The 22,964-nt window shown below is 35.1% G+C and overlaps 5 protein-coding genes across 8 annotated transcripts in view; 3 read left to right on the top strand and 2 right to left on the bottom strand.

Moving 5' to 3' along the window:
- The first annotated feature begins 1,996 nt into the window (after nucleotides 1–1,996).
- LOC140668257 (uncharacterized) lies at nucleotides 1,997–2,871 on the top strand. The gene has a single exon (XM_072897140.1). The coding sequence runs from the start codon at nucleotides 2,070–2,072 to the stop codon at nucleotides 2,739–2,741; it is 672 nt and encodes a 223-aa protein (XP_072753241.1). The 5' UTR covers nucleotides 1,997–2,069; the 3' UTR covers nucleotides 2,742–2,871.
- Nucleotides 2,872–6,699: 3,828 nt separating this feature from the next.
- Nucleotides 6,700–13,893, top strand: LOC140667547 (uncharacterized). 2 transcript variants are annotated; one of them, XM_072895606.1, is made up of 3 exons: nucleotides 6,700–7,157; nucleotides 9,129–11,324; nucleotides 12,829–13,893. In XM_072895606.1, exons 2-3 carry the CDS (start codon nucleotides 11,034–11,036, stop codon nucleotides 13,528–13,530), a joined length of 993 nt encoding a protein of 330 aa, XP_072751707.1. In that variant the 5' UTR covers nucleotides 6,700–7,157; nucleotides 9,129–11,033; the 3' UTR covers nucleotides 13,531–13,893. The 2 variants fall into 2 exon arrangements, with proteins under 2 accessions (XP_072751707.1, XP_072751706.1); XM_072895605.1 differs by having other exon boundaries at nucleotides 6,700–7,168.
- A 47-nt stretch (nucleotides 13,894–13,940) lies between these two features.
- LOC140667546 (uncharacterized) lies at nucleotides 13,941–15,887 on the bottom strand. Its single transcript, XM_072895604.1, has 2 exons — nucleotides 14,773–15,887; nucleotides 13,941–14,549 (listed from the first exon to the last, which is right to left on the bottom strand). Exons 1-2 carry the CDS (start codon nucleotides 15,646–15,648, stop codon nucleotides 14,229–14,231), a joined length of 1,197 nt encoding a protein of 398 aa, XP_072751705.1. The 5' UTR covers nucleotides 15,649–15,887; the 3' UTR covers nucleotides 13,941–14,228.
- A 288-nt stretch (nucleotides 15,888–16,175) lies between these two features.
- LOC140667548 (uncharacterized) lies at nucleotides 16,176–18,289 on the bottom strand. Its single transcript, XM_072895607.1, has 4 exons — nucleotides 18,222–18,289; nucleotides 17,023–17,196; nucleotides 16,517–16,645; nucleotides 16,176–16,445 (listed from the first exon to the last, which is right to left on the bottom strand). The coding sequence occupies exons 1-4, from the start codon at nucleotides 18,228–18,230 to the stop codon at nucleotides 16,242–16,244; spliced, it is 516 nt and encodes a 171-aa protein (XP_072751708.1). The 5' UTR covers nucleotides 18,231–18,289; the 3' UTR covers nucleotides 16,176–16,241.
- Nucleotides 18,290–22,296: 4,007 nt separating this feature from the next.
- Nucleotides 22,297–22,964, top strand: part of LOC140667996 (cytosolic carboxypeptidase 1) — a 32,693-nt gene continuing 32,025 nt past the window's right edge. The window contains exon 1 of one of the 3 annotated variants that reach the window (XM_072896490.1): nucleotides 22,297–22,930. In XM_072896490.1, the coding sequence (XP_072752591.1) occupies nucleotides 22,833–22,930 (98 nt within the window). In that variant the 5' untranslated portion in view covers nucleotides 22,297–22,832. The remainder of the gene's footprint in view (nucleotides 22,931–22,964) is intronic. The other 2 variants (XM_072896489.1, XM_072896491.1) reach the window with 2 other exon arrangements.

The raw sequence follows: 22,964 nt of genomic DNA, 5'->3' as shown, positions 1-22,964 counted from the left end.
TGTAATTGCATAGTTTATTTAAAGAAACTAGTATTAATGTCTGATCATTATATATATATATATATATGCATATGTATTATTCCTTAAAATATTATAGAATTATTTTAGACGTACAAGTTTAAAAGATTAACCTACAAAAGGGAAATCAATGAACTACAGCTTTTAACATTATTTTATTGTTGAAACTGTTATTTTTTTCTCGGTCAAGTATCTATGTTATTTTTTCTTCTTGCATCAACATAGGTTTTTTTAAATACAGAAAATATGCGAAATAGTAACTTACAAAGTTTTGGAAATGTCACATGAGGATTATATATAACTTTTACAAAGTGTGATTATGCGAATAATGAAGACAAATTAAATGTTATAGTATATAATAGTGAGATATGTTATATAAAAAATCGCTATGTATATATATATATATTTTTTTTTTTTACGTTTGCATATTAATTGAAACATTGAGAGCATAGATAAAATTGGAAAGTGGCACAGAAACCTCGTTCATTTCTAAAATTATATTAATTTTATTTGTCAGATAAAGAAAATGTATTATTTTAAACAAACAAAGAACGTTAGAACGATAGAAAGATAACATAGTAAGATAAGACGGAATAAGGTGCGTACTTTCTTTTAAAACAGGTTTTTCAAGTTTTATGATAAACTTTTATAATAAGTTTAAATTATTCACAAATAGATATAAAACGTCACGCGTCTCATGTTAAGTGGCTTTCGCGCAACTACGAGTCTTCCGTTAATTTTAAAGCAGAGACAGCTTTAAGCGATATGCATCATTTATATGTGTCTACAGATTAATTAAATTTTCATTGTAAAAAAACAATGAAAATGTACTTCCAAATAGAGAAACATCGATAAGACATTACTTCAGAAATGTTATATTAAATAATGACGTTGCAAAGAAATGCTTGACTAACGGGCTACAGATAAGTCTTTAAAACGTTGTTTCGATATAAATTTAGCATGAAAAATAATATTTTTCATTTTCAATTTTGTCAACGGATTTTAAGAATAAAAATCTAATTACATTGTCGAGCGACAGTTTCAGAATACAAAAGAATCTATGATTTATGAAAACGACAATTTTTCAAGCGCGGCTCGAATTTCACGTTTTCTCGGTCACGCAGTTCGAGGATCAGAAGTAAATTCTGACATTAACTTCAATCCAGATTTAGAAATTTTAAAAAAAAACAACTGTATTACGGTTATTTGTGCTTTATCGAATGTCATTTTTTATTAATATAATAATTCACTACATGATTGTTTCGTTATCTTGTCTTAGATGGTTTATTACACAGAGACGTTTAACTGCACGGATGTGCAATCGACGCCTTACAAGAGATCGTCTCGCTCATATATAGTTTTTTTCGAGGAAATTTCACGATTATGCATATAATATTACAACCTAACAATATCTGCACTCCTCCCGATCGATAATGACATTTTACACTATTCCATAAAATTGTCTGCAAATGTACTTTGTAATCGGTATTCACATTGTGTTGCGCTAACGCTTGTATTCTGCCACCCACTTAAGTTGGAATATTCAACGTGAATTTGGTATCTCGTCCGAAGTAAACACTTGCGATCAGTTAGCACAGCTATCATGACGTTTCGTGAACCGCATAAACGCATCGTGGATCGATAATTGCATTGTTTATTAACTTATTTGGCAAGTTGAATCGACTCCCCCCAATGGATCAGCTGCTCGCGTCGCACGGAACCGCGTAAAAATCGATGTATATCGCGTAGAAATCCGTTGAAACACACATCAAACGAAACTAGCTACTCGCTTCTACGATTTTGCACATTGACCGAACGACCTTCATTGTGCAAAATATTGTTTAAACAACAAACAATTACCGGGCGCTCTTTCATTCCCAACGGCATGTTACTCGCAACATTGGGAGGGCCTCTCTCCATGGTCCGCGCTCACAGTACTAGTAGCGCGACGAACGACAGTTCGTGAATAGCGTCATCTGTGAGCGTTTAGAACGAGTTTATATTTGTATTCGTCTGCGAACGTTGCACAATATCTCTCGCATATTATCGCCATGGAGGATAAGAACGGTAATACCACAGCTGTGGAAAATGCAGCTTCTGCTCCAGCAGCGAAAAAAGCTGCCAAATCTAAGGCGAAGACTCAGCGCCCGAAGTCAACACATCCGCCAACCGCGGAGATGGTTACGGCCGCCATCAAGGAGCTAAAAGATCGCAAGGGCTCATCCGTGCTGGCCATCAAGAAGTACATCGTCTCGACTTACAAGGTCGACGGCGAAAAGTTTGCCCCCTTCATCAAGAGATATCTGAAAGCGGCAGTTACGTCTGGCGCGGTGGTGCAGACCAAGGGGAAAGGCGCATCCGGTTCGTTCAAGCTCGCAACCGCCAAGCCCAGTCCGAAGGGTAAGGTGGTAAAGCGTGCTGTCAAGGAACGAAGCACCGCTAAGAAGACACCCGAGAAGAAGGTCGCGAAGAAGGCGCCAGCGAAAAAGGCGGCCGAGGCTAAGAAATCTGTTGAGAAGAAGCCGGCAACGCCGAAGAAGACCGCCAAAACAGCGGCGGCAAAGAAAGGCGAAGCCGCGGCGAAACAAAAGGCTGCCGCTCAGACGAAAAATCTTTCCAAGACCAAGAAAGCTACCAAAGCCCCCGCTGCCAAAACAAAGACACCCAAACCGAAAACTACTAAGGCGGCAGCTACTAAGAGTGCTAAAGCAGCAAAGAAATAATTTTCTGACACTGCTTCTACTTCTGATAAAAACTGGCCCTTTTCAGGGCCCCAAACATTCACGTTGGAACAAGTCTCGTGCACATATTTTTATAACCTTTTTTCCTCTCCCGTTATAGAAAATCAAATTTTTTATTTAGATGTTAAATATTTAATTATTTTTTAAAAATAAAAACATTAAAAAATTATTTTTAAAAAAATCCAATTTTAATTAATAATGATTATAAAATTATACCATTACATTAATATCTAATTTGCGTAGGTTTTAAACGAAAAATCACAGTATTTTTGTTACTATAAATTAACAATGAATTTTCTCAGCATAAATATTACCATAGAATTTTAATTAGCAATTTTATATCCAAATAAGAGCTTCAAAATACGTTGTTTTTTTTTTTTTTTTTTTTTTTTTTTTTAAGTTTGATCAGATTTTGCTTTTAAATAATGTACACGGAAGATTTAATTATGAAATTAATTTTCCAGTATTTTAGATACTATTTGGACTTTCAAAATACAAAAACATCGAATATCCGGATTCGAGTATTCAAAGTATGTGCAAGTAATGCACATGTTCAAACTTGTCGATTACATGATATCGCTGGCATTAGTTGCATTAGTAATCCACGTGTTCGATTAACCATTAACTTATTTACACAAGCAGAGAGAAAGTGCCTTTAACGACATTATTGCACTTTATTATCTTCTATGTGATTATACACATATTCTTCGTTTTTTGTATTTTATTCTTTCTGTCTGTCATACATATACATATATATATATACATGTGCTTATATAAATATTATATTTATTAAATAGAAATCACAAAAGATGATTTGTTTTGATATAAATCGTGCGTTAGAAAAATACTTATAAATATTCGTGAATATCGACATCATTATTTTTCTATAATTATCTGAAAGCTTTTCGGTAATTAAGAAAAATATTTCTCCTGAAATTATATTCAGCATATATGAGATACGAGCAATATTGGAATCAAGTAGAATCGCACAAATAGTTTTCTCTTTTAAACTGGTTTCTCATTCTCATGATATCAATAATTCTCCAAGAAAGATTAAAAAATAAACTGTACATACACATGCAATATGCACCGTCAAATACAATAAGTGGCGTACTTAACGAGCAGTTTTTATACGACAACTAGAGTAAAAAAAGTAGCAAAAGTAATATATAAAAAGTCATGCAATATGTAATTTTTTTCAAAGAGAGTAACGTCAGATAGATTTTCGATTCACTTCAAGCTCACTTTTTAAAGCCTAAATATTTCAGTAAAATAAGATTTTTTTAACTTATTTTTTACGGATCAGATTAACGGAAGACCTGGAATAGAAATGTTTACATCATTTTTACATTCGTGTCAGCTTCTGTTTTTTTCTTATAACGTCAGGAATTAAATTTCTATCTTGTACGTTCCAAAAACATCAATGTAAAAATAATTCAAATAATATTAAGATTATTTTCTTTGTTTAGGTTAGCTAACTCAGATGTTGAAATCTTACTGATTAATCATTCGTTGGTCTATTTGCCTAGATTATTGATCTACAACGTAGCGCAGAAAAAATTAAACCTAACCTAGATTACAATTAAATGATAATTCATATTAATTGATATGTTGCGTTTCTTTTATTTTCGTTATGCGAAAAGTTTAAATACGTATCAAGAAATTTTAAGGTCAGGATACTCTAACAATAAGTGCAATATATATCACAGATGATATAGATGATTAAGTAATGAATCGAGAAGCAACTCTTAAGTACTTTTGATATTTATATATTTCTAAAACCGAGCTGTACATATAACACATACGAGAATGCATAGGATGCCACATTATACATTAAATATTTTACTTGCATGTCGGTAAAATCGTTTCTTATTATAATATGAGTTGATGGAAGAAACGTAAGAGAAAGCGAGTGAGAGACGAATGTAAAAAATATTTAATTAAAATTTAATCAGAGTATTGATAGGTATGGCCAAGTATAAATAATGCCAACTTTGTGACTCGGACATATTTGAATAGCGAATTTATTCATTTCAACGATTGGTGCAAATGTCAATAATGTTGCATCGTGATTGTACCGATATTCCTTTTACTTTAGTAACTTGTACATTTTCACATAGAGGACAGTGCATGGTCAAAGAGAAACTGAATTGCATCAATAATACGAATTTTACAGAATAGAAATTATGAATAAGAAATACAGAAGCTGTAGTCTGTTTTGCATTACGCTCATAATGCGGAGTAAGTTTATCATGATTGATGAATGAACGGAATCAATGAATCGAGAGAGAATTCTAGCCAAACATCAAGACTGAATGCTTTTAGAAAAAATTAAATTTGAAAAGCATTATCTATATCTGACTGTGTCTCGCATCAATTTATTGATCGACTCATGCACAAGAATTCATTAATTATTATTTCATAAAAATATCTTGGATTTAGTCTGTTTTATAGAAGAGAGAAAAATATAAAAAGAAGACTTCTATGAAATTTATTACATGGCTTATATATGTGTATAGACTTTTCTTTTTCTATCCCTCTGTAAAAAGAGAATAAATAAATTACGATAAGTTAAACAAAGAACTTATTCTGAAAAGATAACCGAGTAAATAAAAACATACGGTAAAACCGAGCATGTAAAGTGAAATAAATATGTCAAGGAAGACATCGACTGGCGCGCTTGTCGTTTCTAAGACAATAAATTCTCATGAACGTTTTTGCTAAGAATTTACTCTCGCGTACCATCTGTGAATCACGCGTGAACCATGCGCGCGCGAATCTGACATATACTATTGCCGGCTACGCGCTTCCAATTACTATGCGTTTTCTTCGGTAAATAAGTCAAGTCACATTCGAAGGTCATCTTTGTACAAGTGCGATGAACCTTGGCTCGTCGGTGAAGCAAATGCGCGATCAAGTCGCTCAAGATGTGTTTATCGCGTATCCCGGAATCCGGAATGCATGGATCGCGCACGTGTCTTTCCGTCGCACGTCTATTTACATCTTCTGTTTATAACGCGCGATATCGAGTATCGTCGACTAAAACATGTGCATAATTGGATTCTTCTGACATATCTTATGATATCTTTTCTCGGATTTTTCTCTGCGCCAATCATTTAATAACAGTCATTTTACCTGATGGCATTTCATCAAACTATAATTACGTACGTACATGTATAGTACTTGTCTTGGATTTATCTTTGCATATATTCTCGCGCGCGAATCAGACTGGGCGATAAAAATAATTATGCTATAAATAAGTTGTGCAATTTTCAGTGTTTTTATCTCTGATCTAGAATATTCTCGATAAACTGCTAAGAAAGTAAATATAATGTTTGGACGCTTTCAGAGGAACTTAGGTAATTTTTAAAAATGAAAGCACTCTCCTTTATATAACTGATTTTTTAATAAGTGCTCTCAGAAAGCTGTATTATCTAATCTTTATTTAGACAAAAATTTAGATACAAATAATTTCCTCTCTTCTCATTTCTAAATATTTTAGGTAAAAAATATTTTAATAAATATAAAAAAAAAATTATATTAATAAATATTTTAATAAACACAAAAAATTATATTAATAAATATAAGTATAAAAAAGGTAAAAATTTTATATGGAGAATCAGAAATAATCTCGGATTCAAGAATTTGACATAGACACAAATTCGAACGGACCTTGACCTTACGAGAATTACGAGGGACCCGAAAAGCGGTTCCTTTCATATATCTTGTAGAAATAATTTATCGCATTTGTATAGGGGAAAAAATTTCATGAAATTTTCTGCTCGCTGCCGATATCAAACAATGTTGTTCAATGTTCACGAACGTGCGTCAGTCCATGCCGCTCTAAATGCCACTCCTTGCCAGCTGGCTGAGCTCTTTGTTCGCGCCTTCGTTGAGCGAAAGCCGAAGAAACGGGCGCGCGTGGAAACCCGTCAATGCCATCGGGTTGACGCACACACGTGTGTCGTCACACGGCACGGCCGTTCGTGTAAGTAACCGGGTGACTTAACGCGACGGCCGTCCCGGTATTACACGCCGTCGCCGGTCTTCAAGAACCGAAGGAAAGGGAAAGTCTGTCCGGAGCCCAGAGACCGGCCGCGAACTTTAACGCTCAGTCCACGTAAAGCGAGCGCGCGTCTGCTCGCGTCGCGCGCGGACGCCAGTCAGCTGTGATCTCCACAACCAGGCTCCGCGAAATAATAGATAAAGAGAAAAAAAGGAGTGCGTGCGTGAGTACGTATGCCAAGGAATTATCAGCGACGTTTGTTTTCCATGTCCAGCTCATGTTTACCGCGTCAGCTAAGATGCGTCGCGAGAGGATAAAGCGCTTTACCGACAGGACTTGATGACGCGATGCAGCCTTTTGCGAGTGTCGTGAAGCCGTCGTAATAGCGGAAGGTAGGGTGGAGGTGTGTAAAATCAAATTTATTGCACATCTGGTATTACATCCTGACTCCGGTTAATCTCGCGATTAATTGCAGTTTCTTTTTTTTCGTCCTAATTATGGCTACTTTGTGGGGAAAGGAATTTGTTAAATAAAGTTAAATTTAATAATATTGTTAAACGGGATCTTAAAATGCCTTCTAAATATATTTGTCTCTAGTTGTGTGTATGTGTTTTCAATTAACAAGTACTATTTGCATTGATTGCTATGTGTACATTGCAAATAATTACTATTGTCTGTGCGATTGTTCCTTTCACCGGGCGAAATTATATCATTTTCAATTTCTGTCACACAACAATCTTATGAAGGACTGGAGGCAGGCAAAAGGCGATTTGACGTAACCGGTTAATGACTGTAAGAATGTAACTTCATATCTATGATGTAATCCAATATTTATAAACACACGCTTCTTTGTAGAAAAAATTTGCGGATATACGTAAAATATGTACCATTGCTTTAGTTTTCGACTTTGTTAATACACTCTTGTATGATAGATAATACAGTAATAGATATCAGTGATTAGAGATAATATAATGACAGAGAACAATGTGTCTTTTTTATACAATTACTGTTATCGGAAAAAAACGTCTATTATTATTAGGTGGACAAAATGATATTTACTCCATTTGTTTGTTTTTTCTTTTTTTTTTTTGAAGAAGTAGGCCTTAAGTAAATTTATAATTAACCTGTGTAAGGCGCAGGCTACTTATCTCGTTACGCTTGATCGTTGACATTACGTTGCGCGCATTTAGATTGCGTTATATGATGATGCCGCGTTGAATACTAGTATTATACAGCTCTTATGCAATCGTGAAAATTTCACTTTTCTCGATGCAATACGTTGAGTCAAGCTCATGCGAGCGACCATCCTTCTTGCAGTATTACGTGCTTACATCAGTAGAGATTGGAATCATTTTTCACATCCAACGCTTTCCCGTTCTCTTCATTCCTCTTTCTCTTTCCCTCTTTTTCTCTCAGCACAGTTTTGCCTTCTTTGATATCGCGCTGTGATTACGCAAGTTTGCACAACATTCCTACCACGAGATGAATCTACTACTATCTTCGATACAAGGACAGACAATCGTGTAGTTTCGACAGACAGAAGAAAAAAAAAATAAGAAAGAAACATGGAGGTCGCGAGGAAAGAGCAGATCTCTCTCATGAATCCGTTTACATATACGTGATTTCATTGAATTTATTAGGAACGATAGCTCTTTAGGATGCTAATATTGTTGACTGATCTATTTAGTATTCGTTGCTAGATTTTTTAAATTTTAGATGAAAAAATTAAAGAACATAAAAATATGCCAATAGATTATTACCTATATATTACATTATGTATATTGGAAAAGACTTTTTAGCATAAGGTAATTTCAGAATTGGCACTTTTTAACATTTTGTTGAATGACTTTAGTACATTGTTGTTACGTAAGTATTACAACTTTGTCGTATAGTTAGCAATCAATAAGTAATATATTCTCAGGATTGATGTAATCACGCTGGCTCATCATTTTTTGCTACTGTCTAATTAGATAACTCATTTTCAATTTGTGCCGCAATTCTACGCAAAATTACATTACAAATATATACAGACGCGTTTTCATTGATGCTTTAATAATGTGAAATTGTAAATAAATCTCATTACGAATTATGTAACATCGTTGTTATTTACGTTGAACTTCATACCTACGAATCGAAAGACGTCGTTTCAAGGAGCAATGTTGCATTACACTTTCTTATTATTAGTATTAATTTTCTTTATTATTTATTTAAGTTATTTATTTATTACATTATTTGTATATTATATTATTTATTATATTTATAATTATATTATTTATTTATTTCTTTATATCTTTTTTTTTTACAATGATACAATTTTTTATTATCGAAAAGATTATTAAAAAAATTGTTCTCTGTATTTTCAGCTCGCGCATCACACAGAATAAACCTACCGACATGGTCTGGAAGTGTTTTACCTTCTTAAAACCAGATATCTCGGAACATTCGCGAGTGTCTCTCTCCCACTCGTGTTCGATCGTATGTTCGATCTCTTGACCGGCGGAGGATCATAATGCTAGAGCCGGTTCTGGGAACGTTGTCGATCTGGTGGTTGGTGGTGTACGCCAACATTCTGCTGCTACTGTCGCCCTTGGTGCTGCTGATGATCGTCTTTCTCCCGAATTTCCCAATTTTGCTGCTGCGGAGAATCTGTTACATACCGATCGAGTCGATCTGACCGAGATCAATCGACATCATCACATTTACGTTTATAGGATAAAAAACATATTCTTTTTTTTATATTTTCTCGTGTACAATAATATTGTCGAGAATAATCAAACTGAGCATATGATCACCTCGAGCGGTTTAGATTTAAGTCTTTCATTTTCAAGCATCTCACGGAGAATGTGTAATATTTATGTTGATTATTATGGTGAAAAATCTTCACGGCACGTTACGGTATCGCTGATATAGATCAAGTTGCTTCGCTTATTATTGCGGTTTCGACGTCATAATCAGATACACGTTTCTTATTGTAGTCTGCCCGTTAAACTGCGAGTAAGGCGAAGTGCGTCATCCGCTATGCGCTGGACCAGCGAGCTTGTTACTTCCACGTGTATATGTTAATGTTTGAATGTGACCGATTTACCGAAACTGTAATACGATGAATTCGAATGAGAGACTTTTTTTTCACCCTACCTACCGAATACGCACGCCTGGAATTCTGAATTCTCTTATTGCGCGCGATTTACGCAAAAATTCTTTCGCAATCGCCGGCGTTTTGTCGCTCGCCTTTCGCATACTTATACGACAACAGTGTATAAATACGTAACGGAATATGTTCATGATATATATATATATATATATATATAAATGAGAGAAATCATAATTGCGGAATTTTATTCCAGAATACGCACGCGCACGCATACACGTTAGTATTTGGTTAAAAGTGTTTTAAGTAGAGTTAAATTTCGGCCGAGCGTGTAAACAGTATTGTATAAAGCTTCTATGTAATAAAATTAGCACGACACGCTGTGCCACAAGAGAGAAACAATACGTAATAATTTTTCACATTTTTTTAAACATCAATTTATATTATATACCTTGCGCTGTGCATTTTCGTATCTTTATATCAAAGGCAAGTGCACGTAGCAACTAAATGTCTGTAGCTGAAGGTGAATTAAGAAACAAAATACCAAGGTAAACTACCTTGCTTTCCTAACGAGATTGATGCATTTTATTATCGGATTATATGTGAATTTATAAGTGGCAGAATGCGCGAATGTCAACTGGAAAGGCTGGTGATTAATATATTCTTTGTTCGAACGCTTTGTCAGTAGGATAACAGCTCGGATCCGCGTGTCAGAAATGATTAACAATTGTATACGATATATATATGATAAAATACAAGGTTCTCGCTTTTTTTCCTAGTACATGCTCAAATTTGATCGATAATGATTGATTGATAAATTCCATCCTGTCTGACATTACATAAATACCGTACCGATATATGTAATACTGTTATAATCGCGATACCTGTCAGATTACAACTTTGAAAATTTTATTCGTGTGATACTAACTACGTAATGTATATATAGTAAAATTAGAGATTTTATTCTTCCTGTAATTTTTAGCGTATAGCGATACATTCGAGATCAAAAGTATTAAGACACAGATATAATTACGGCTTATTGACTATGTTATATAAGAAATAATATGTCTAATCTTTAAACATCGAATCATCCGCGCGTGTCTATATAATTTCAAAGACGACACGCGACTTTCCTAGACGCACTTATCCTTCTAAAGAGATCGTCATCATTTGTGGTTCGATGCACTCGATGAACCATCGAAGGAGACGCGTTGCAAACCGCCAATCCTTCTACAGTTCTACCGGTGATATAGGCTGGTCTCCGAAGTTGGACATTATAGTACCGATCGGAGAGTACTTTCGCCGAGAATCGCTCGTAGTGGGGGAGTCGGGACTTGAACCCTGGAACCCCATGGGCCATATATACTACGGGCTCATGCAGTGCTCTTGCTATTTGTGGTGTCAGCTTCTCAGAGATCCCCGCTGTACACAAAGGAAACGTGCAGAAGCTGATAACGCGACGCAACGTAAGGTGAGTACAAGCGAATATTTCGCTTAAGTAGTCCACGTCGCTCGTAACTTTGAAGGTGAGCGCTAACTGGCCTTTATCAGAGGTACGAAGCGATAAGTGCGAAATAATGTTGGAAAATACTGATGATTCACTACGCGCAATGCCACGTGGTTTTGCCGTGTAATAATCTCGCTTATTTGCTCGCCAAACTAAATTACTCGTACGCTATACTAAATTACTAGTTACTTCTTTTAACTCTTTTCGTTTGACATCTATTTCCTGTTTATTGCGCAAAAAGAAATTTAGTCTCGGAATACATATATATTTCTAGTTTGATATGTCTCGATGTGTCTATGAATATAAATCTGCGTGTATGTTTATCTCGAAATGTTTTTAATACAATGCAAAAAGAATGAGAATTGATGAAATATTTATGTTTGTTTTTTCTTGCAGTGTTATTAATCTTTTACATCTCTGTTAAAATTATCCGCATTCTCATGTTTGTGTCGATTATGAATATTAATAGCAGGGCTAGAATTCATAACATCTATTCTCTGGTTGGATTCAATATCATTTGGCATACCGCATCGTGGCCTTCAACGCATTACTATAGCCATTACTCTGGGGGCTTGAACTTAAACCACGATAGGAATCCGCTATAGACGCAATATCTCGATCCTGAGTAGGTACACGCCCTATGAACACGACCGGGATAATATTCTGTGCACGCGTGTTTCGACTCGTTTATATACGCCGTTTCATGCAAGATGCTTGTCCGAGTGCTACCTTTCCGGAAACCGATAATAGTGTCAGCCCTTTCTCTATAGAAACACGCTCATCTTTCTCTTGGTATTGTTCTTCAATTTACTTTCAATTATTCTCCTATTACAAAACAATAAGGCATCGATTTCTAATTCTACAGCTATTTTTTTGCCCGCAAAGAGAATCTCATTATAAAGGAGGGGGTTTAAAAATCGCCATTTTGGCCCTAAGAAGGAACCTATGGAACATGTTTTGCTACCTTATTTGAAGTTGAAATAAGAAGGAAAAAATATTTATTTAACAAAAGTTGTATGATTCCGAAGGGGACATAAGATGGTGCTATTGATTTGATCTTGAATAGTCATTTAAAGATCAAACAAAGATCACCTTTAACTTCTTAAATGGAAACCTCCATTTTTTATAGTATATTCTTGCAGCTTACTTGGACAGCTTTTCAAAGCATTATAATGAAATATTTTTTTATTAAGAATTTTTTAAATTTTAAAACTTTTCTTCTTTTATTAAATCGCTCAAATTTGACAGACGTTTTAAAAATCATTATTATCATTTATAAAATATTTCCCGCACTTTCCTAGTTAAATAAACACATTTTTTCCTTTTTATTTCAACTTCAAATAAAGAGCAAAGCATGTTGCATAAGTTCCCCTTTGGGACCAAAAATGCCGATTTTTATACCTCCTTCTTTTTTTAATATTAAAAATATAATTTTGTTTTTAAAAATTAACGCGAACGGTTCTTTTAGATGAAGCTGCTGGTTGTGAGCGCGCTCGTGACCATCGTGGTCGCCGCCCCGGGTCTCCTCAGGGTGCCGAAAGTGTACAACGCTGTAATCACGAGCAATCAGAATTTGTCACCGTCGCGGACGTTTCCAGTGATACAACCGATCATCCATCGTACTGCCGTCGGTTACGTGCCGCCGTTCTATTATACTCAAATAGCGCCTCATTTTGCCGGATCGGAAGTGGTGGGTTATCCGTCGGTCGGTACCGTCGACGATAAGGTCGCCGGGAACGATCAGGCTTCCTCGACATCGCGTCTAGCCGAATCGACCAGTTTCGGCGTCGGAAAGGAACGCGACGAAGATCGCGCGACGGAAAAAAGCGACGATGGTTCGAAGAAGAGCGATCCCCCGAAAAACTCCCCGAAGAAAAATGAGCAAGTGCCGTTGAGCTTCTACCCGAACTATCAGTCCCTTTATTACGAGCCGTACATTTATACCTACAACAGCTTTAATCAGCATCTCGTGCCCGGCACCTATTACGTCGATTACCAGCCTTACAGCTCCCTGGAACCGATCCCGGCGACTACGCCGAGAAACGCCGATTCCGGCCATTTGTTACCGAGTTTCCACGACGAGAAGAAAGATCGGACGACGAACGATAAAGAGAAAATACCAAACGTACCACCTCCGCCTCTTCCGACATCCACGCCGAAGAAATCTTAAATCTTAAGGTTGAAAATATTCTGAATGGTGATAAGACGGAGACGCAGACGCTTCGCGAGATTTACGAATGTTATACATATAAATGCGATTATAGCTACGACAATATTTAGGCAATATTATTTTTCTTCCTTTTTTTTATCTTTCTTTTCTAACAATAAGATAAAGATGTCTTTGTTGTTAATCAATGCGCGTTAAAGTAGTTGTGCAATCAATTGATATTTAGTACATTAGTCACTATTATATTGAACTTTGACTGCAATTAATCTTTAATCTTTTTGCATATCTGACGCATGTTGTCCAACAGAGTTGAAGAGTTTTATCTGTGTTAATGTTATCCCCTATGTTAATATTGAATTAATAGATATAGTAATAGAATGCTTAGATTATTTTTATAATTTACATAAATATCTTTTATAGAGAGATATAGAGTGAAAAAGAGAGAGAAAGAGAAATTTTAATTATTTTTGTGATGTATTTTACGTACACATGTTAGCTTGGCCTTTTTACTTGTGCTTCGATTACTCGCTTATTATTACATGATAAGACTATAAGATTAAATCTTATCGACATTATATACAACATATCAATATATTTATAAAAAATATATAATTTTTTATATCAAAGATTTTTCCCGTATATGCTTGCTGTAAAGTGTCATTTGGCAAGATATGAGCATATTATCACGGATTTTTCGTATCTCAACTAAAGTTATCGCAATTTTGATCAATTTTTTTAACACCCCAAACTTTTATTATATAGGAAAACCCTTCATTCTCGTACCCCTTTAGTCTGATTTTCACGTATTCATGGCCACGTCCGCCGGAATCCAACGTGACCATCGCTCTAGTTTCGTTATATCGTAACACTTCCACGCAAGTGATACAAATAGGACCTTGAATGATTACTTCGAACAACGTGTCGAGATTCGAGGGACCTTTCAATCCCAGAAGTAAGTTATGTTGATACACGATCTTCCCTTCGCACGTCCCCCAATTTTGATAGTCGCTTCCAGTAGAATTCTGGAAAATGAAGCAATTTACCTCTAGCATAGATAGATAATATATAATAAATATAGAATATAATATATAATATATTATAATTATATATTTAATACATATTATATAATATATAATAAATTATTATAGGTATATATTAAAAATTAATAAAAATATTAAATATTAAAATCAATTGAGAATTTGAAAAAATTTTGTACAGTATTAAAATGATTGATGTTTAACTTACGTTATTATTCGCGCGATTAGACGTCTGCTCTGTCTCGAGGGTGCAATTTTTAACGTGTTTGGTGCGCTCTTTTGGCGCAAATGTACCAGACAACGATACATTGGTGCATGGTGTGGGTGTGACATAATAATCCAACGTGTTTCTCTCGATGTTACTGCTGTTTCTCTTTTGCGATAAATCCGTATCGTATTTGAAGCCAAAGTTGGTTCCCGGCGCCATATCTCGTCGATTGCCTGGTTCGATCGATATCCCATCGTTCCATGATTCATTGTATATCGGCTCGACTCTTATGTACGGATAGCGGAAAGTGCTATCTCTCGAGATATCCTTATTGGGATATTCGCGTCCAAGACTGAACAGAGTAGCGTTTCTCGTCACCGGCCGACGCTGCGATGCAACGTCGTTACGTTTCGATCCCAAGATGCTGCCCGTTCGATTAGCGTATCGCGCGTTTATCTCACGCTGTCGCGCATAGTATCTTTCCATGACAGCTCTACGCTCCGCGTAATAATCGCTCGTGTTTCTTCGCGCGATATAATCATCGTAGTTTCTTCTCGTTCTGTATAAATTCAACGACGGGTTCCACATTCGCCTATGGTTGTGATAAAGCGGTACACTGTGCGCGAACACATCCTCGCGATTCCTATTTATCACTTTTATGGTCGCCGATTTGGCTCTAGATCGCTGCTGATGCAGAACTTTCCTCGTGCGCCTGCTTCGTGGCTTTAGAGACGTTGATATGCTTGCGAGAAGAACGAGTACCGCGATCATCCATAGTGTTTTACGACAAACAATCATCCTCGTGTCATCGATGTCAATGCAATGTCCGGCTCCGAGGAGATCGGCGCACTGATGCATCTGAAAACATTTCGTCATCTTTGATTCTGCTCTATCGCGGATTCTTGGGGTAAAGGACCTCGGCGTTCCTTTGGAAGAAAGATAAATCGATTTATCGGCGTCACGTTCCTACCCCGCAGGGTGATATGGAATCATAATTGGAGTCTCTTGATTCTATAAATAGCTCTCCATTTTCTCACAAACAGCTCTTCATAAATGGCACTATGAACATTTTATTTGATAAAAATTCATAAAATCATGTTATTAATTATTTTTGAAATGACGATTCGAGACGTGCAGAGATGGCAGCATTGAAAATAAAATAAAAAGTATCAGAGATTAATTTATTATTGTATCTTATTTTTACATATGTAAAATTGTTGATTTTACATTTTTCATTTTAAATAAAAAATTATATATAATTACATAATACAATATAATAATAATTTTTATTTTATTTTAAAAAAATTTTTATTTTATTTTTTTAACGTCTTAGAATTTGTCATAATATAACGTGAAGATATATATGTTAATGCGGAATAAGGAAATAAATGCGACACGTATCATTCGATAATTAAACCTTTATTCCCTCCACGTTTGTATGCGCTATGTACGTGCTGAGCAAAATGATCTCATATTGCTTCCACAGTTATGGAATCATCATTCTGCTCGTCGTTTCCCGGTTTCTTTGTTTCTGTAGCTGGATCCACTTTTGTATCTAATTTCTCAATGCCGTCGTAATCATCATTGTTGGTCACGGAAGGTTGTTCCGTAGATGTTGGTGGAAGCGCTGGAGGAAATACTCCTGGATGCGATGGTGTTAGCACGGGATAAACCTAAAAATAGTAAAAATTGTTAATATTACAATTTATATATAGCTGTAACCATTTTCTAATACTGTAATTACCGGATTTAATGGAATCCGAAGATCGTAAATCGGCGTTCCGTAATAGAAACTGTAAGCAGGAACGTAAGAAACTTCTGGTTTACTACTGACGTGAACTGTGTTCGGTATACCTCCTGCATTTGTATAGATCTAAGAAGAAAAACATGTTTAACATATACAAAACATATTTAACATATACGGATCTCTATACATAACCGGATACGTCATATGATGAAAAAAACTGTGACTAATTGAAGGTCAAAGTTGTAGACTCTGTTTATAACACAGCGTCTTCAAATGCGCACTTGACGTTATTTTCAAAATGCAAGATTCTGTGTTCTAATTGTAAGTCATCAAAAGCCAAAAAAATTCCGCCACAAGTACAGACACAATTTTAGTAATTGCCAGTGTTCTATTAATCGCAGTATCTGAACCACGAATAGTGTATACCATATCTAGTTATATGTATAGAGATCAGTAACATAATATAGGCGATGTCAGTTGTTGTATAAATATTTCATATGTACATTGTAAACATAATAGGGAGAACGCGTGTCTTGATACGCAGCGAGATACTGCGCGTTGATTTCGGGTGTGGAATATACGTCATTACTGTTGATTATAGTTGACCATAACGGTAACGGTTTCGATACCGCCGTTCCCGTCATCATGGCGAGAAAAACTACGAATAACGCCAAATCCTACAAAAAGATGAAAATTGAGAATTAATCTTTGAAAAGATTGAAAATTAAATGTAAATTGTAAATTTTGAATATTTATTTTATGCTTAAATTGAAAGAGACGAAGAAAAATATTAAATTACAGAAAAAGAAAGCGTTTATGCATTCTATTTTTTTTAACTAATCAATATCATCAGAATATATATGTATATGTATAGGGTGTCCTGTAATTGATAAAAAACCTTATGGTAGATTCTTGAGATAATTTAGAGACGATTTTTTCTCAGCAAGAATGTCGAGGCATCAATAATTTCCAAGTATAAGCAATTGAAAAAAAGGCGCTTTTTGCAAAGTAAACTTTATGGAGTTAAAAATTTATCAAAACTACATTCTTCAATTAATTTCAGATAGAGTTTACTGTAATAGAATTTTAATTTAACGTTTAATTACAAACATATATAATAACAAAAATTGGAAACTTGCAAAAAATGATGACGTCCCTCGAGGCAAAAAAATGATCTCAAAATTATACTCTGTATATATATATATATATATTTACTTGTTTATCGAAAGCATAGATAAAGAATATGCGTGGCACATATTCAAGAAAATAATGTCTGGGACGATAAATGCTCGTTTCAAAGTTTCATGTGAATTGCATGCGAATGAGCGCCCAGATGTAAACAAAATGAAATTGCTTTCAACAGTAGTACACGATAACAATGCTCTATCAATATACCACGGCTTTCTGCGAGATATAAGTAGCAAAGGATTTAATCTCTTGTTACAATATTTGTACAAAGTAAAAATTTTGTGATAACAACTCTCTGATAATAATTAATCAAATAACTTAAATCTCAAATAAAATAGAAGTACAGAAAAAGATAGATATTCAAGAATCTTAAACATTGAGAGAAAATAAATAAAAAGGATTTCAGTGTATCTGTCATTCGAATGTCAAATCGAGATAAGCTAGAGATAAGCAATATGCAGATGAATAAAGACAAAACAATCTCGTTTCGAGTGAATCATGCCTGCAGACTCACCCGCATCATCTTCTTGTCCACAGGTCGCCGATAGTCTCAGATCGTACCCGTACTAACTTGAATTTCAGCCCTACCTGCGATTTATATATTCCTGCCTGGAGAGCAAAGTCTTTCCCCACCCCGTCGAACATCATCCGCGGCCTGTTTTTTACCTCCTACGGACATATGCTCGTTGTGTATCGTCTCCTCCGCTGATCATAGTAAAATACGGCGTACCTTGTTTTTTTAACGCGGAACTCGCAGCGCGATTCACGAGAAGGAACGAGAGCTGACTGTCCAGCTTCAGTATCGGCTTTAGGGAAACGATAGGAACACCTATACGTTCAAGAGATTCTCAATCGAATTTTATTATATCGATAATGTATCTTTAATAAAAAAAAATATTACTCGCGATTATTATCAAGTATAAATGCAATTTTATATTTTTTGCAAAAGATATAATAAACTAAAATAATTATTATCATCCCGTTCTATTTTAATCAAATTAATTAATTCCTTTTTAATTATTATTATAATATACATTTTAAGTTTAGAGGACATTTAAAAAGATTTTTAATCTCTTCTTGATGTTTAATTTCCAATGAGAGAACGCGTTGAAAAATCTCAATCAAGGGCGTCTATCTACTTAGAGCCGGAACTGACCGGGGACCAATTTTCGCTGGCAATGACTTCTTTCGTACTTGTCCTATCGAAAGAACTCCATGTACACGATCGACGCAACACGACCCATAAACATAAAATCGAGAACGCATCGCGCAAGCCTCGCGGCGATCGATAAAGTACCTTATATATCACACAATTACTATGTAATTTTAGACATCTTTCGCGAAGGGGAAGTTGTAAGACTACGAATAAAGTACCGTAAGTAGCCTGAGAGTACTCCAGATGAGTAAAGTCGGGCGAACCGGTTAAGATCGACGGTTTCCCACTTAAATCATGAATAAAGGGCGTGGCCAATGGACAGGATATCTTGCGTAGTTGAATTTGAATTTCTAATGTTTGCGTCGGGGTCGCATCGCCCTTTTTATTAGCTTCACGTCCGACACAATCTCGATCGTTGGTTATTAACGCCATAACTGCGTGGGTGTATTACTGCCGAACAGCAGTCACCTTGATGGCAATCAAAATTTAGCGATATCTTAATCTGGCATTTATTACCAATCGTCGTTGATCAGATAAATGCATAATGTCCGCTAAATGACGTTAATATGCAATTTCGTCGGATGGCAAACGTCTTGATGAGGATCGTAGATAACGCGAAGAGTTTTAGGGTGAATAGGTAAAAACATAGCGACAGTATAATCTGACGGTTATGACAAATTGTCGTTGATCAGAAAAATAGATAAAAGCTAAAAAAAATATAACTTATTTGTATCAAGATCAGAGATGTGCAAAATGGGTATCCAAATTTATTTGAAATAGAAAATGCAAAATAGTTGCAACGTTTCCATTTAAAAATGCAAAATACAAAATAATTTTTAAAAATCCATTTAAAATAGAAAATAAAAAAAATAAACATTTTTAAAATGGTTTTTTTTTAAATAAAAATGATTTTTTTTTAAATATTTATATTCTTATATTTATTTATATTTAAATTCTTATTCTATCTATTAGATTAGATTAGATCTTATATTATCCGTTTTTATTTTTTACGTGAAATTAGATCTGTATTCTAGCATCATTGCATGATATACGATTGCATGAATGGGTGACAATAGCTTAGTTATACACACAATGACTAAATCACTAATAAATATTTAATCTAGGATTTATTTTACAATGAACAAATGCAATGCAATGTTACATAAATATCCATTTATTGATATTTACAACTAATATTATCGATATTTCGATTAATTTTTGCATTTGGAAAAAAAATTTATTTGAAATAAAAAATGGATAATAAAAACTATTGAAATGGAAATGTAAAATGGCTTTTGAAAACATGTATTTTAAATACAAAATACAAAATAGACATTTTACATTTTACATTTCCATTTTAAATGCATTTATTTCAAATAATGCACATCTTTGATCAAGATGCAAGTTTGGATCAAACTAGGCAAATTTTTTTTTACGATTGTAACATAAATACATTTTGATTTAAATGCGTGAAATCTTTAAATGTAAATATAAGTGTAAAAATATTTTTTAAATATTTTTTATCTCGTCATGAAAAATTGAGTATTGCGTCATATTTTGTCTTCTAGAAGGAACCTCAACATTATTGTTAACCTTCTAAATGATGACTTATGTCATAAATATTTCTCTGACGACTTGTCATAAACGTCAGATTATTTTAGCCTTAAATGTTACATTTAACACAAGATTTAAAATCCTAATTATTTTATTTTTATTTCACGTCGTGTAAAAAGTATCTGATTTATATCTGAATTAAAAAATATTTTGCATTCAATTTTCATTAGTGTTTGTCGATAATTTTGAAAGTCTACTTATTGTCAACAAGTCAGGTTAACAAGCAAAGAATCTGTAAACATCAGCTTCGCTCTGCGAGGGACCGTAATTTATATAATATTGGTAATTGATGATAATTTATGTTACACTCTAATTAGTCTTATATCTTGCATGAGATTATGCCACGTTATTATATTTGCAATTTGTTGAAAAAACAGGTTATATCTTACATCAGATTACGTAATGTCATATTTGCAGTTTGTATGAAAAATAGGTCAATTATATATATAGATTTCGATCCATATACATATGATAAAATTATTACGTGAAAGTTTATATGATATGATATATATATATTCATTACAGGATTGTCAAGTTTCTTATCAACTCTGAGCTCGAGAGCTTGCATCCTGCAGGATGGTCAGAGGAGAGCGTGGACCAGTTTGAACCGGAGCGCCCTTTTAGCAATCGATAGAAAACCTCGTGAGTAGTCGACTACCCTCGTGGAACTTCGCACGTTCGCTAATCAATCCGCTTTCGCGCTTATCAACAAGTGCCGCATACAAAATCGGCAAACTGATACTGTTCAGTCAGTAGTTGCGGGGTTGTCCGAGGTCATGTAACGTCTACATTCAGTGCTGTCAGGATCGTCGACTACAACTGGCGCGTTTGCAGGAGATGAAGCCTTGAGGAGCGTCACGTTCTATTGTATTTTCGGCTCCTTCGACGATCCTTTGTTCAACCCTTCGTGTCTCTCATTTAATTGATAGCCTCTCGCATCGTGTTGCGTTGTTCGCGTTAATAAAGCACCGCGTTATTTCGTGATGAATGTCTTCACATGCTGCAACGAACGTGCCGCACGTGAACAAATATGCGCTAGCGTGACAGCTGCACACGCGACTTCCTCCTCCAGCGAGTCGCTATTTCCTACGAGAGTCGCCTAATAATTAATAAGCCTCGACTTTTTTCTCGTCTTAATTACACCGAATAGTCGTACACATTTTATGTTCGGAGAAGAGAAATTTTTCGCTGTAAGTCGATTCTTCATATCGTCGAATTTGACATTTTTGAAAAATCAGTGATCTAATTTAGCGATGCTCTGGCGAACATTTGGCAGATTTTATCGAGCTATATTCGTTATGTGCTAATAAATCGTCTCGCAGATCACAACATCAAAAATGAAGTGTTCGCTTATTTTTTATGCTATTTCGGTTACTAAGATGAGCCGAGAACTTTTCTCGACTTTGAAAGAGTCGCTTATTTTCGAATAAAAATTCACTCGAGTTTGTTTTGAACATAATTTTGATATTACTTCATCTCTATATAATATTTGTTAGATGAAATTTTGCAATGCGTTCACCTGTTCGTAATGATTTATTTTAATATCCTTTTGCATTCTAGCGGAACCAATGACGTTTAAAAACACTAGATAAAGACACGGAAATATTTCTCGGGTTTTGGCAAACGAAACGCGATCTCTGATGGTGCTTAGTGAATAGACAGCAATTATCTTTATATTAATCTTTTCAGAATCTTGCATTAAATCCTGATATTGCAAAGAGATTTCAAAACTTAAATATTTATTCCATCCAGCTAATGCCCTGTTTTAAAAACTATTTAATTCTGAAAATATGTCATCTCTCTCTCTCTCTCTCTCTTTTTTTATCTTGCACTATGTTGCAAGAGAATTAATTTATAAAAATGTTTTATTTAATTATGAAAAATATAAACATTATTTTTTTCTAATAAAACAATTCAATATATGTCATTCTCTTTGGAGAAGTAAGAAAAATTCTACACTGTCTTATCGCCGAAATTTTGCATTCGGCGCATCGGTCGATGACGCCGGAGTGCTGGAAGAGGGTGCTATCGCGGATGGGAGAAAGGGAGGGCGCGATTTTCGGAAAGCGCGGTCGCGTTGCTAAAAATAGACGCGATCCTCGTGTGTGCGTGTGCGCTGAATGCTTTTAAACATAGTTTTGGCAGGCAGAAACGTCAAACCGTCTCGGAGTAGCAAAGCGCGAGGATCGTTTCGCAAATTTCGCGAGAAGAGAAAGCTTGGCGTCTCGTTTATTCGCCTAAACGCGATTATCGTCTCAAAGAATTTCGAAAGGTTCCTCGTGTAAATTTCAGTCCTTTGTCCTTTCTTCAGTCGCGGCTGACCAAGTCTCGCTTCGTTAAATTAAAGGGAAAAGTATGAAAGGTGCATCGGAAAAATTTGACAAGGAGAATCAACAGCCGATGGCGACAATGCAACCGGTCGACGAGAACACAATCGACGTGCAGCAGGAAGAGTAAAGAACCTAGAAGACAAAATCGTGTGTTTCG

The sequence above is a fragment of the Anoplolepis gracilipes genome, chromosome 7 (assembly GCF_047496725.1).
Source record: "Anoplolepis gracilipes chromosome 7, ASM4749672v1, whole genome shotgun sequence".
In the NCBI taxonomy this organism is placed as follows: Eukaryota; Metazoa; Arthropoda; class Insecta; order Hymenoptera; family Formicidae; genus Anoplolepis; species Anoplolepis gracilipes.
The sequence above is the reverse complement of the archived record's forward strand: the minus strand, read 5'-3'. Positions and strand labels throughout refer to the sequence as shown.